This window comes from Serinus canaria, chromosome 18, assembly GCF_022539315.1.
Source record: "Serinus canaria isolate serCan28SL12 chromosome 18, serCan2020, whole genome shotgun sequence".
Classification (NCBI taxonomy): Eukaryota; Metazoa; Chordata; class Aves; order Passeriformes; family Fringillidae; genus Serinus; species Serinus canaria.
In genome coordinates this window covers 9,376,092-9,389,999 of record NC_066331.1, presented here as the reverse complement: position 1 = coordinate 9,389,999, position 13,908 = coordinate 9,376,092, and the positions used below count along the sequence as shown (strand labels likewise).

At 41.0% G+C, this 13,908-nt stretch overlaps 2 protein-coding genes across 3 annotated transcripts; one reads left to right on the top strand and one right to left on the bottom strand.

Annotated features, from left to right (window-relative positions):
- Nucleotides 1-598: 598 nt before the first annotated feature.
- On the bottom strand, nucleotides 599-10,033 carry DHRS7C (dehydrogenase/reductase 7C). Its single transcript, XM_009094496.4, has 7 exons — nucleotides 9,887-10,033; nucleotides 9,252-9,407; nucleotides 5,278-5,390; nucleotides 2,851-3,061; nucleotides 2,202-2,294; nucleotides 1,765-1,920; nucleotides 599-952 (listed from the first exon to the last, which is right to left on the bottom strand). Exons 2-7 carry the CDS (start codon nucleotides 9,403-9,405, stop codon nucleotides 744-746), a joined length of 936 nt encoding a protein of 311 aa, XP_009092744.1. The 5' UTR covers nucleotides 9,406-9,407; nucleotides 9,887-10,033; the 3' UTR covers nucleotides 599-743.
- A 2,117-nt stretch (nucleotides 10,034-12,150) lies between these two features.
- BLOC1S3 (biogenesis of lysosomal organelles complex 1 subunit 3) lies at nucleotides 12,151-13,698 on the top strand. Of its 2 annotated transcripts, none has more exons than XM_030232266.2 (2): nucleotides 12,151-12,231; nucleotides 12,759-13,698. In XM_030232266.2, the coding sequence occupies exon 2, from the start codon at nucleotides 12,762-12,764 to the stop codon at nucleotides 13,233-13,235; it is 474 nt and encodes a 157-aa protein (XP_030088126.2). In that variant the 5' UTR covers nucleotides 12,151-12,231; nucleotides 12,759-12,761; the 3' UTR covers nucleotides 13,236-13,698. The 2 variants fall into 2 exon arrangements, with proteins under 2 accessions (XP_030088126.2, XP_050837499.1); XM_050981542.1 differs by lacking the exon at nucleotides 12,151-12,231 and adding an exon at nucleotides 12,242-12,331.
- Nucleotides 13,699-13,908: the final 210 nt, after the last annotated feature.

Sequence of the window (13,908 nt, the reverse complement as noted above, 5' to 3'; positions counted from 1 at the left end):
ATGTCCTGTGGTGCCTGATCCTTTCTCTGGTGAAATGATGCTTGTTCTGCATCCTGCTCTTCTGGAAATGTGGAGGACTTGGCTGCTGCTGAGGTACAGCAACAAACAGAGCCCAGATCACAGCAAGTGCCCATTGGTTTGAGGGAGCACAGCTCTGCTGAGGACCAAGAAAATTGTGAACAAATGATTGTTTGAGTTCCCACTGAAGGCTTGGTCACTCACACTACCAAAAAACCCCGGTGCTACACCAGAAAACAGCTGGAGCTCCAGCAGGTGCTGCAGGAACTCACCCCTCCATCCCTGAGGTGAACACCTCCCTGAGGCAGGGCTCTTGGAGCCAGAGCAGTTCAATTAGAGCTACAGACAAAGGTTCATGTCCCTGCAAGTGACAGATATCCCTCTGCCCCCAGAATTCCTGTCATGTTGGGTATTATGAATGAGGTATGGAAGTGCTGGAAGTGATGTGAGCAATGGCACTTGGAGCAGCAAGAGCAGTTTGGCTCCAATGGCACATTGTCATAATCCCTAAAACCAACTTATAGATGATTTCAGTCTAAATTTAGGAGCTAGTCCAGCTGACCCTTCAATGGTGCTCTCCTTCATCTGAAATTCCTAAATTTATAGATGATTGTGTGTGTCAATGACAGTGGAATTATTCTACTCGTAGCAAGCAAAAGTCACTGACATTCAAAACAAAAACCTTTTTTTTTTCAGGTCAAAAGCAAGGAAATAACTGAAAAAAATCAATTTTCCTCTTCTGTCTTCAGCCTTTCCCTAATCCCTGAGGCAACAATGGCAAAAAACAGCTCGGGGAAGAATGTTCTGATGTAAACTGCTGCTCTGGGGATGGGATTGGCCATCAGCACCTCCTGCTTCCTCCTGCTCACCGTGGCAAGGACCTCCTCTGCCACCTCCACGGGGTGCACACCATAGGACACCTTCCTGAAAAAGACTGCAAATGAGAGAGGGGTGAGAGCTGCAGACAGACAGACAGGCAGGCAGACAGGCAGATCCCCTGAGGGAATGGTGTTTAAAAGGTACCCAGCTAGTGAATCCGTCAAATCAGTTTAATTTCTTTAATTTCTTCTCTATGCCCTTTCAATCCCTTCCCCACTCCATTCTCCCCATCAGTATGTGGCCAAGACTTTTCATAATTAGGTGAAGTCCTTACAGCCCCTGAGGGAAGGAGCGACCTGAGTGCAGTGGAATTGTCCCCCTGGACTTTTCATGTCACCCTGATTTTTTAAGGTTTTCTAAGCCTTCTGATGTTTACATTCTTGTAATGAACTTTCTCACACACTTTATGCTAACAACTTACTTTTGCATTCTTTTCTGGAGGAGGAGAGATTTGATGGGCTGTTGGTTTGCCCAGTGGCATTGGAGAGGTGGCACTGTCACCCTCCAACCCACTGTCACTTTTGGAAATCTATCAATGTTGGAGTCAGAAGATCAAAAGTCCCTTTTTCACCTTGGAAAGAGCAGTGAGTCTGTGTTGTGTTGTTTTGTGTCCTCCAGTGACACTTTTGTGCTCTCCTCCCCCTCCACTCCTGATGCCCTGATATATTTATTTTCTCCCTTAACATCGTCTCATTCCACACTCCTTCTCTTTTCACTCTAATATTACCTCTCCAATATCTCTTTCCTTTTGCTCCTCATGCCTGTTCATCCTTTCTGCCATTTCCATCATTTTTCCTTTTTTTTTTTTAACCCTGGAAAATCCTCCCTGCTGCTTTGTGTGCCCCAGCTTCTCCCAGCCAAACTCACATTTCCAGATGGATGCCTCCCAGTTGCCTGGTGCTGGCTGGCGGTGGTAGGAGCAGATGAAGGTTGGATTGACAGTGCTGACAGAAATATCAAATTCCTCCATTTCAGCTCGGAGGCAATCAAAAAAGCCCACAGCAGCATGCTTGGAAGCAGCATCTAGAAGGAAGAAGCAGGTTTAGATGTGTGATTGCACGGCAGCAGGTGTATAATGCAGCACCAATGCTTGGGAAAATGAGCATGGAATGATTAACCAAAATGCATTTCCAAGGTAGCATTTTAACTGCATTCAATTGGGTTCCAATTGGAAAAAAAATCAGCCAAATACTGTAGTAATGAAATTTGGATGCAAATTAGCACTTTTAATAACCAGTGATGGGTGTCAGGGACTCCTCACAGCTTGTGCATCAGAATTTATGGGTTTGCAATGTGTAACTTACAAGCTGCACGAAATGGAATTCCTATTTTCCCTTGGATGCTGTTGATTAGAACAATTTGGCCAGTTCTTCTTGAGATCATGTTAGGAAGAATGGCTGCAAAAAGAGAAATACAGAAAGAGCCATGTAAGTAAAAGTGTATTTAGTGAAAAGGAGCAACAGCTGAAGTGTGAACAGCACAAATTTAGTGAGGGTTGTCTCAATACTGCAAGAAAAAGTATCACAAAATCCAATAGCTGGGAATTCTTCTGGACTTCACCTGAATTCTACATGCAGATTTGGCTGCAGTATTAATTAACACATTGAATTGCCAATGTGCTTTAAGTGGTAACAGCAAAAATAAAAAAATAAAATAAAATAAAATAAATAAAATAAAAAAATAAAATAAATTGAAAAAATTAAAAAAAAAATTAAAGTTTAAATAAAATAAAAAAATAAAATAAATAAAAAATAAATAAAATAAAATAAAAAATAAAATTAAATTAAATAAATTAAATTAAATTTAAAATAAATAAAATAAAAATAAAATAAAAAATAAAAATAAAAAAAATAAAATAAAATAAAATAAACATAAAATAAATAAAATAAAATAAAATAAAATAAAATAAAATAAAATAAATAAAATAAAATAAAATAAAATAAAATCAAGTACCTTTGGTTAATGTTATAGGTCCAAAATAGTTGGCATCCATTATCTTTTTATCAAGTTCCAGGGAAATGCTCTGCACTGCTCCTTTCACCTTCATGCTTGCATTGTTGATCAGAATATCCACACAGCCATAGCAGTTCAGGATTTCCTTAGCTACATCTCTAATGCAGCTTATGTCTGTGATGTCCAGAAGAATCAGCTTTGGTGCATATGTCTGGGGAGCAAAAGACTCATTTCAGTGGGACTTGTTAGATACAAACTCCATTTCTAGGTATATTTCTATTTCTAGTTATATTTCTAGGTATATTTCTATTTCTAGTTATTTCTATTTCTAGTTATTTCTACTTCTATTTCTATTATTTCTATTTCTACTTCTATTTCTGTTTCCTTGCCTTGTAAATGAATTTACCTTGATGGTGTTTTGTCATTCTCACATAAATTTAAGCTCTTAAGATTCCCTCACTCTAGAAAGAAGACAGTTCAGCAATGAGAGCTGGGGCTGTTCAGCCTGGAGAAGGCTCTGGGGGATTTTAAAGCTCCTTCCAGTGCCTGAAGGGGCTCCAGGAAAGCTGGAGAGGGAGTTTGGACAAAGGGATGGAGTGACAGCACACGGGGAAATGGCTTCCCACTGACACAGGGCAGGCTTAGATGGGATGTTGGGGGAAATTGTTCCCTGTGAGGGTGGGCAACCCTGGCACAGGTGCCCAGAGCAGCTGGGGCTGCCCCTGGATCCCTGGCAGTGCCCAAGGCCAGGCTGGACACTGGGGCTGGGACACCCTGGGACAGTGGGAGGTGTCCCTGCCATGGCAGGGGTGGCACTGGCTGGTGTTTAGGATCCCTTCCAATCCAACCCATCCTGTGACTCTGAGATTCTGAGATAATGGGTGCTCACAGACTCTGAATTTCAGATGAATCAGAACACCTCAGAAAGGGTCAGCTGGAGCAGCTCCTGGTGACTTTTGTCTCTCTTGTAATCAATGGAAACAGAAAACAGACACCAGGGTGATTGCCACCAGTTCCAGATCCCACCAGTGTCACTGACATGTTCTATGAAAAATCCTTTCCTTAGGATTTTTTCTCCTGAGAAGCTGAGAGGCTTCAGCAAAGTGTAAACAATGATTATCTGCTGCTGTGGGATGCAGCAGGTGGATCTGGGATTGGTCTCATTTATTTGTTTCTAATTAATGGCCAATCCCAGCCCAGCTGTCCAGACTGTCTCAGTCACAGACAAACCTTTGTTATTCATTCCTTTTCTATTCTTAGCTAAATCTTCTGATGAAATCCTCTTTTCTATTCTTTTACTATAGTTTTAATATAATAGATAACATAAAATAATAAATCAGCCTTCTGAACATGGAGTCAAGACTCTCATCTCTTCCCTCCTGCTGGGACCCCTGGGAACACCAGCACAAATGGTGACCCCAAGGAAAGAGCCCCCACACACCATTCCAAGGGTTTTTCTGGGAAGAATCCCTTGCTGACAAGAGATGGGGTTTAGTGCTTTGATGGATGAGCTACCCACACATGGGGACAGAGGGGAGGTAGGAAGGGTTTGTTTTGCTGTAGGTTATACAAATGGAGTTTACTTCTGTATTCTTCAAAACCAGATTTTATCAGCTGTGGGACAGAGGAATGAACTTCAAGTTTTTTCCCTTTACTGTATTAATTAGACAATTTAATTTTGAACTTTTAGTCATACTTAATATTTTTCCCTAGTTTAATCTGTGCAGGCTAACATGAACACACTACTTTTGTGGTTATTGATGCAGGAAGCCCACTGGAAAAAAAGGAAAAAAAAAAAAAGGCAAATATTTGTAGGTCTGATGAGCAACGGCTGCAAAATTTATGTGATGCCTTCAGGAACACCTGTGCCCTGGAACAGTCAGCTGAGTGGTGGTCACAGAAGGGAAGCTTTGCCAGGAGCCTCAAGAAACACCTGCCAAAGAGCTGGAGTCCTGCATCTCCCCTGTCAGTGACCATGAGGAAAAGAGAGCTTTCTTTTCTTTTTTTACTCCAAACCCCTTCTGTCTGGGACTTTCCCCCAAACAGTGGAGAAGCTCAAAATGGATTTGATCTTTAGTCCTGTCTGCCACTCCTGGAGCACACGAATGACATAAAAACCTGGTGGCATTTCCTGCCATCAAATGAAGACTTTGGATCCCTCCCATCCAAATTGTCAGGCAAATTGCTCTGCTGAGGGTTCCTAGCTGGGTGCCTTCTTCAGAACCCAGGAGTGCCCAGATGCTTCACAGGAACAGCTCAGGAGAGCAGGATTTTGGCATCATGTCTCTCTGGACTGTGTTTGCTGTCATTACCTGGGTGATCAAAGCCATCACTGATAGAAAATCACATTTCTTGTATATTTTTTAACTGGATCTAAAATTCCCCTCTGTCCCTGAGCAAGGTTTATCCCAGGCTGTGAATACCCACCATGCTGGGGTCTGTCACACTGATTAAGGCATCATACAAGGCTTCCAACTTTTCCCATGTCCTGCCACACAACACAAGCCTTGCTCCTCCTGCGTGAAACACACGAGAACATTCTAGAAGAGAAATACATTAAAAAAAATCATTACAATAGTGGCAGATTGATTTTGTTCATTTTGCTTGAAAGGGGATGCTGGTTTGGTTAAGGGTGGTGAACCCGTGCTTTAAAATTTGTTAATTTGAAAATAATATGAGAAAAAAAGAAAGCATTGGTTTGTGATAGTACACAGGTGAGAAATAAATTAAATTTAATGTAATGGGATAATGCCTGTGTTGAATGGGCTACAAAACAACCCCAGTGCTTGCTGTCCTCCAGGAAACATTTCCTGCAGATTTCAATTCCCACAGGCAATCCAGTTGTGCTAACCCACCCATTTTAGATTTCTTAAATGGTCATGTTAGACTCTTAACATCTGCATGGAAGTATTTATGGATCCACCCTTGTAGTTTTGCAAACTGCAGCTGGAAGCTTTTATTTAAGCAATCTTTTTCATTATTTACAACAGTAATTTTAAGAACACCTTCCATTTCCTTTTTTCCCCCCCTTTTTCTAGCATAGAGGGATTTTTAATTTGATGCTCAAAAGAGAATTTGACAGAACAATTATAGCAGAATCTTGCCTATGAACAACAGTTGAGGCAATCTTGTGAAAAAAAAAATAAAATGAGAAAAACTCTTCTATGTGAACAGCAAGAAAGGTGAAAAGGGAAACCAATGATGTTCTCCTCTAGATCTTCCCAGAACTTTTCTGAGTTCCAGCACTCAGAAGAAACAGGAACTAGGTCTCAATAACAATCACAAACCATTGGAAACACCCTCAATCATCGCAGATTTGTTTCTCTTTTTTAACTTTGATGAATGTTGCCTTTAGTCCAGAAATCCTGGCTCGTAGGAAAAGAATGGGGCTGTTTCCTCAGAGCCCACATCCACAGCTGGCCCCTGCCCAAAGTCCCTTTTTGGCTCTGCTGGAGCCCCTTCAGGCCCTGGAAGTGGCTCTGAGGTGTGCCAGAGCCTGCCCTTCCCTGCAGGAACACCCCCCTCTGCCAGCCTGGCACCTGTGTGAGCTCCTCTGGGCCAGCGATGCCACGTGGCTGGCACCCAGGGCAGATAAATTATTGCACACCCTTGATGCCTTCGGTTTTATCCTTTCAGTCTTTCAGACCCGTTAGAGCAGAACTCTGAACTCATTCTGAAGTGTCAGCTGCTGCCCTCCCAGGCTGCTCAGACACAGCAATCCCCATGGGCTCCAGGACACAGCACAGCCACAAAAGGACAAACAAAAGTGAACTGGGGAGAAACAAACCGGGGATCTGACTTCATTACCTGCAGCTGTAATTGGGCAATTAACCCGTGATATGCAAATAGACCTAACTGGGATCTGCATAAAAAGCTGGGGACCACCATCCATCCTGGGTGCAGCCTCTGCAGGGCTCTTGCACTGCCCAAGGTGTAATTATGGAAGGCCTTTAATAAACACCCACTTTATTCTCTTAACCTTCTCCAATAGATATAATATGGTAGATATGATAATAACATAGGTGGGAAAATATACATTAAATATATTTTTATATAATATATATTATATTTTATATAATATATAATATATTTCATAAAATATATAATTCATAATATATGTTCATAAAATATTTAATATATAATATATAATATATTATATATTATATATACTATTTAATATATACTATTTAATATATAAAAATGTATATAGTATATAAAGTAGAATATACTAATAATATAATATAATATATTACATATTATATATAATATAATATATAAATTATCTATTATATATTACATATTAGATACTATATAATATATTTTATATTAAATAATATATATTATATATTATATTAATACGATATACTAATATATAATATATTATACATAATATATTTTATAATATACAATACATTATATAAATGATATATTATGGATTATATACTACATATTACATATTATATATTATTTATATATTATATATTAATTATATATTATATATTATATGTTATATGTTAATACTTAATTGTACTATGCAGTACTAATAATATTAATAATAATTCTAGTATATAAAGCATTACACAATACATAATAATAAAAATATACTATGCAGTACTAATAATGTTAATAAATAATTCTAGTATATAAAGCATTACACAATATATAATAATAAAAATATACTATGCAGTACTAATAATGTTAATAAATAATTCTAGTATATAAAGCATTACACAATATATAATAATAAAACAGGTGGCTCTATTGAGGCCGTCTCATAAATCCCCATTTCCTCGTTTAACTCTGTCCAGCCCCTGCTCCAGGCAGGCACCTCCTCCTTGTGCTGTGCAGGCTGCACAGAGCCAGGCAGCCCAGCCGGGAGCCCTGGAGGAGCAATTGGGGATATTTTGGATGTGCAGAGGGGGAGGAGATGCAAACAGGGACAGAGGGGGAGCACTGCTGTTCCCAAGGAGCTGCTGGAGTCCCCGAGGGCTGGAGAGGAACCTGCAGAGGGTGAGGTGACAGCTGGCTGTGCTGCCACCCTGCACTGACAGCCTGGGAAAGGAGACCTTACAGCAGCAACGGGCTGGAAATAGCACTCGGTGCTCTTCTGAAACCTCTCTGCTGCTGAATCAAATAAATACAAAGCTCTGCAGCTCCTACCTGTTTAACAATAGAACTGTTATATCATATAAATCCATAATAAATATATTATTAGATTTATATTACACATATAACATTTATATAATATAAATCTATAATAAATATTATATATATTTATATTACACATATAATAATATATTTATCATGTATATTATAGCAAATATATTTATTATTTTAAATATAAGCACATATTAAAAATAGATACATATTAAACTTATAAAAATATAAACATATACTACCTATACATAAACATATAATAACCATATATAAATATATATTAACCATATATAAAACATATATTTAAACATATACATAAGCATATATTGAATATATTCTAAATATATAAATATAAATATAAACACATATCAATATAAAATAACAATATGAACATATAAAATATAATTGTAAAAGTAAATATATAACTATAAGTAAATATAGATATATAAATACATATATAAATATATAAATGTAACATATAAAATTATAAAATATCAATATAATAACATATAGAAATATAATTGTAAAAATAAATATATAACTATAAATAAAGATATAGATATACAAATGTATAAATATAAAAGGAAATGTATAAGTATATACATAAACATATTAAATTATAAAATATCAATATAAACATATAGAAATATCATTGTAAAAGTAAATATATAACTATAAATAAATATAGATATATAAATGTATAAATATAAAAGTAAATATATAAATATATAAATGTAAACATATAAAATTATAAAATATCAATATAAACGTATCTAAATATAATTGTAAAAGTAAATATATAACTAAAATAAATAAATATAAATATATAAATATAAATATAAAGTAAATATATAAATATAAATGTAAACATATAAATTATAAATATCAATATAAACGTATCTAATATAATGTAAAAGTAAATATACTAAAATAATATAAATAATAAATAGAATATATAAATATATAATATAAAGTAAATATAAATATATAGATATAAATATATAAATATATAAATATATAATATATAATATAAAGTAAATATAAAATATAAATATATAAAAATATAAATATATAAATATGAAAGTAAATATATAAATATATAAATGTATAAATATGAACATAAATAAATATAAACTTCTGCTTCCTCCAGCCAGTTCTGAACACACCCACGGCAATGTGTGCATGTTTGGTGCCTCTCTGGCTGCTTCTGGTCTGTGCCACTGAGAAGAAATGAGAGCACTCACCCTTGCCCAGCCCAGAGATGGCATCAGTGATCACCACCACCTTGTTCTGCACTGCTGACTTGGACAGCAGCCACCTGACCCACTGGTAAATGTAAATAATTCCACTGATCCCCAGGAGCAGCAGCGGCAGAGCAAGCACTGAGAAGATCCCCATGGCTGTGGGAAACACAAGAACACATGAGAGTGCACGAATCACACTACACAGATGGATTATTTCTAATTATTCCAGTGTTTTCTGATAGAGAAAACCTACTGACCAGCATGCCAAAGCAGCTGCTTGAACCACTAGGAAGGGAATTTTCCAATCAGTGGTGTAATGTTGTTTTTTTAATAAGCAGGGCAATGTTGTTTCTTTGTCCGTTTTCCTTGTGTTTGTTTGGGCTAGGCAAATCTGGGTTCCTTTTATGCAAAATTACTCAATGATGGCAAGACCATAATAAAAAAAAAAAATATATATATATATTTATATAAATATCTGTATATTCTATTATGCCTGGAGGCAAAATAAACACTGAACTTTTAATGAGGTTGCTATTATTAGAAAATAGAAAAAAAGCTTTAAATCCAAATTTCAGATAAAACTCACAACAGAAGTATTTTCTGCTCTAAAAGACAGAGAAGATACAATCACTTACCATGGCTATGAAGACTCCAGACACACACAGAGCATTCCACTGGATTTTTGCAAACTTTTCCAGGACAGATTTAATTCAGATCCTCTGGAGTTGCACAGAGCACTGATTTGCTGAGGCTGCCAGCCCTGAGTGAGAGTGGCTATCTATGGCTGGTGACAGAGCAGCCCAGAGTAAATTTAGCCTGCCCAGAGTGACCTGCATGCCTGACCTTCCCACCCCGACAGCCACAGAACAGCTCCTGGTGCAGAATCAATTCAATTGAAAAACGTGTATTTTATAACTGGCTTTTTGCAAAAATTAAAATTAATCTTACATGTGTTATGGTTAGCAAGTGATGCTGTATTAATTTTCTCAAGCAGTGTGCTAAATATAGTTTTGGATTATAACATAATGTTAAAATTAAACCTTTTAGAGAACTGAATAGAAACTATGCTATGGAAGACTGGCGTTTTTCACATAGCTAAAAAAAACGATGACAGAAATAAATACATTTCTCAATGCAAAATGGTCACAGTGTGCTGTAATGTACATTACATTTCTGCAGTTTCCAGTTTCTGCAAGGAAATGTAAAAACATTGAGTCATGCCAGGCCACCTGCAGCAACAGAGAGGAAATCCAATTTTTCATCATTCCTAAAGCCCCAGTGTAAAAAAAATATGTATTTTATGATTGGCTTTTTGCAAATAATAAAATGAATATTATATGTGTTGTGTTAGAAAGCTATGCTGTATTAATTTTCTTAAGAAATTAGTTAAATACAGTTTTAGATTATAACATAATGTTAAAATAGAAACTGTGCTGTGTAAGAGACTTTTTTTAAACAAGGGCTTGCACCAAGATAGAAGTCACAGGACACCTGAATCTTTCAGAGAAAGAGAATTTATTGCCCCATCATCAGGAGAAATGAATTTCTTCCTGCCTCCTCAGCCCTGAAGATGCTGTCAGGATTAAGAGGAAGGAGCTGACCCTGCCCAGCCAGAATCCTGTGTGTGAATGGAATTGATGCACCATGGATGAGGTGTGTGAATATGCAACAGGCTGTTGCTTTTAAGGGTTAATCCTCTGTTAACAGGGGTCCTTTTTTGGGCTTATTTTGCCCAGAAAAATGCACCCCGACTGTTTGTAACTTTGTTTCTATTGTCTCGTGTTGTCCTAAATCCTAACTGTCCAAATTTTTATTACTCTAATTAGATTCCTATTTTTATAACCATTTTATTACTAGTGAACTTTTAAAATTTTAAAACCAAGTGACTGCCATTTTTCACATGAATAGCATTAATGGCAGATAGAAATAAATAAGTTTTTCAATGCAAAATGGTCACAGTGTGCTGTAATGTACATTACATTTCTGCTAGCAAATGTAAAAACATTGAGTCATGCCTGGCCACCTGCAGCAACAGAGAGGAAATCCAATTTTTCATCATTCCTAAAGCCCCAGCTATCTTCTCTTACTTTGAAAGCATGAGCTTTTAATAAACAAATGAGCAGTTCCCAATCAGCAACTGAGCCAGTTTGTTCCTTTTATAAAACATGATGTGTTGGTAATTCATTCAGGGTTCTGGAAACATTTTTCCTGGAAAGTTGAAACATTAAAAAGAAAAAAAAAGCACACACTAGAGATAGAGGGCTTATATGAGTTCCAAGTGATTTGTTTCCAAATGAACAAGAATAAAGGTACAAGAGATGTAAAAAAAGCAAGACTAGGAAAAGGTCAATTGAAAAAACTAGAAAGCCCACAGTGTGTAAGGCTGTAAAGATAAAATGCTGTCATGTCCATTAATATAGTGAAAAATTGTAAAGGAAAAATTGTGAAGTCATCTGGGAAAATACAGATCTGCAGGGACTGCATGACCCCAAACACCCAAATGTTGCGAGGCCCAGAAACGCGAGTGTCAGAAGCGTGTTGTGCACTGCCACCTTCAGAGCACTGCTGGGAACGCCAGAGGAACAAGGACATTTAAAACTGCTCTAGAGGGTGATGCCTTGAGAAGGCTGACCCAGAACAGAGGCTGGACAGAGCTAAAGAATAAAGCAGGGATTTATTCCAAGGATCTCCTCCATGGATCCACCTTGGGCAGCACCACAGCCCAGCCAGGGCTGCACCCAAGATGAACCAAAATGGCCCCAAAATGCACGGCCAGGCAGAGGTCTCTCACTTTGATCAGCTATGCTCCAATAGTTTATTGGATTTAATTGTGCAGTTGCAGCTTTAGGTTATTTAGTCCCATCCTTGTCGTTTTTCTCTCTTTATTCCGTTGTTTGCGCTCCTGGGCCTGCTGGAGCCGCCGCTTCCGGGTGCGGTCACGTGAGCAGCGCGTCATGTGACCGGCGGCGCTGGGCAGGAGGTGGGAGCGGGCCGGGGGGAGCGGGGTGGGGCTGTGGGAGCCGGGACCCTGTGTGGGGTCACTGCCGGGGCTGTGGGATCGAGGGGACCCGGCTGTGGGGGTATGGGGTCACTGCGGGGATGTGGGACCCGGCTGTGGGGGTATGGGGTCACTGCGGGGATGTGGGACCCTGCTGTGGGAATATGGGACCCCGGCTGTAGGGCTGTGGGATCGACGGAACCCTGTGTGGGGATGTGGGGTCGAGGGGACCCTGCTGTAGGGATGTGGGGTCACTGCGGGGGCTGTGGGACCTTGCTGTGGGGATATGGGGTAACTACCGGGCTGTAGGATCGAGGGGACCACGCTGTGGGGATGTGGGATCGGTGGAACCCCGCTGTAGGGATATGGGGTCACAGCCGGGGCCGCGGGAGCCCCCGGGATCGCTGAGGGGTCTGAGCACAGGGGGATGGGGAGCGGGTCCGCAGGGACAAGCCCGGGTCGCCCCCTCCCCTCGGTGCCGCCCTCCTGACGCACCCGTGTCCCCCCAGGCCATGGCCGCCCCCCGCCCTCCCCGGGTGGTGCCGGGCGAAGCCTCCGAGAGCGACTCGGAGCCGGAGCTGCTGGTGGAGACGGCCGGGGAGGCCCCCGGAGCCGGGCTGAAGGTGCCGGGCGAAGCCTCCGAGACGGACGAGGAGGAAGAGGAGGAGCAGAGGCCGAAGACGCCGCCGGTGCTGGCGGAGGAGCCGGCGGCCGTGTGGGGGGGCGGCCCCTCGCTGCTGCAGCAGCGGCTGCGGGAGGGGACGGGGCGGCTGCGGGGCGCGGTGGGCAGCGCCCTGCGGCACAGCTACGGCAGCGCCGCCCGGAGCCTCGGCGGGCTCGGGGGAGCCCTGGGCCGGGCGCAGGTGACCGCAGCTGCGGCCGCGCACTGCCTGCGCCTGGCCCGCCGCGACCTGCGCGCCGTGGCCGACACCATCGACATCGTCACTGCCTGTCACCTCCTGCCCGACATCCGCGGGCAGCTCTGAGCGGCACCGCCGGTGGCACCGCCTTCAGCATCCCCACTGCGGCTGGCGCTAGCGGCGGCACCGACATCTGGCAGGAATCCACGGGCAACTGCCAGCAGAACTGCTGTCCTCGGCATCGCCACTACCGCATCTGCCACGGCGGGGTCATCACCGGCAGGATCGTCAGTGCGGCATCCTGCCGAGTGGGGTTGTGACATCGAGTCATGTTTGCAGTACCCCACACTGACCCTGAAGACCTCCTCACCATAGTGGCAACATCACCAAACAGTGGCTTTGGCACAGAGACTGCCAGCCTCATGCCCCAGGACCTACATGATCTGGTGACATCTTCACAGCTGGTCCCCTGGCCAGATGCCACCATCCTGGAACTGCAGCCTGGCGCTGGCTTGTCACCATTGTCCCCAAATGCCACTGTTTTATGTGACATGGAACTGAATAAAGCTGTGGTGGTGTCAGAACCATAGCAGGAAGCTTGGCGAGCACTGTGAGGACGGTAGTACTGCAGGAGTGGGGACAGAGTAGGGTGACATGGTTGCTGGTGTCACATTGCAGTGGCCTTTGAGTTCACTGGTAGCCCAGGGGACAAGAGTGGTGGCCTGGGCTGTATCCCGTATGTCCCCAAGCACTAGTACTGTCACCCTCTTGTGATGTCCCTGGTGCCCTCAGCCCCAAC

Coding starts and splice junctions, on each gene's coding strand:
- DHRS7C (XM_009094496.4), bottom strand. CDS start 9,405: ATGGGGATCTTCTCAGTGCTTGCTCTGCCGCTGCTGCTCCTGGGGATC. Junction 2,295..2,850: donor ACCTATAACATTAACCAAAG/GTACTTGATTTT, acceptor CTCTTTTTGCAG/CCATTCTTCCTAACATGATC. Junction 953..1,764: donor GGAGGCATCCATCTGGAAAT/GTGAGTTTGGCT, acceptor TCTCATTTGCAG/TCTTTTTCAGGAAGGTGTCC.
- BLOC1S3 (XM_030232266.2), top strand. CDS start 12,762: ATGGCCGCCCCCCGCCCTCCCCGGGTGGTGCCGGGCGAAGCCTCCGAG.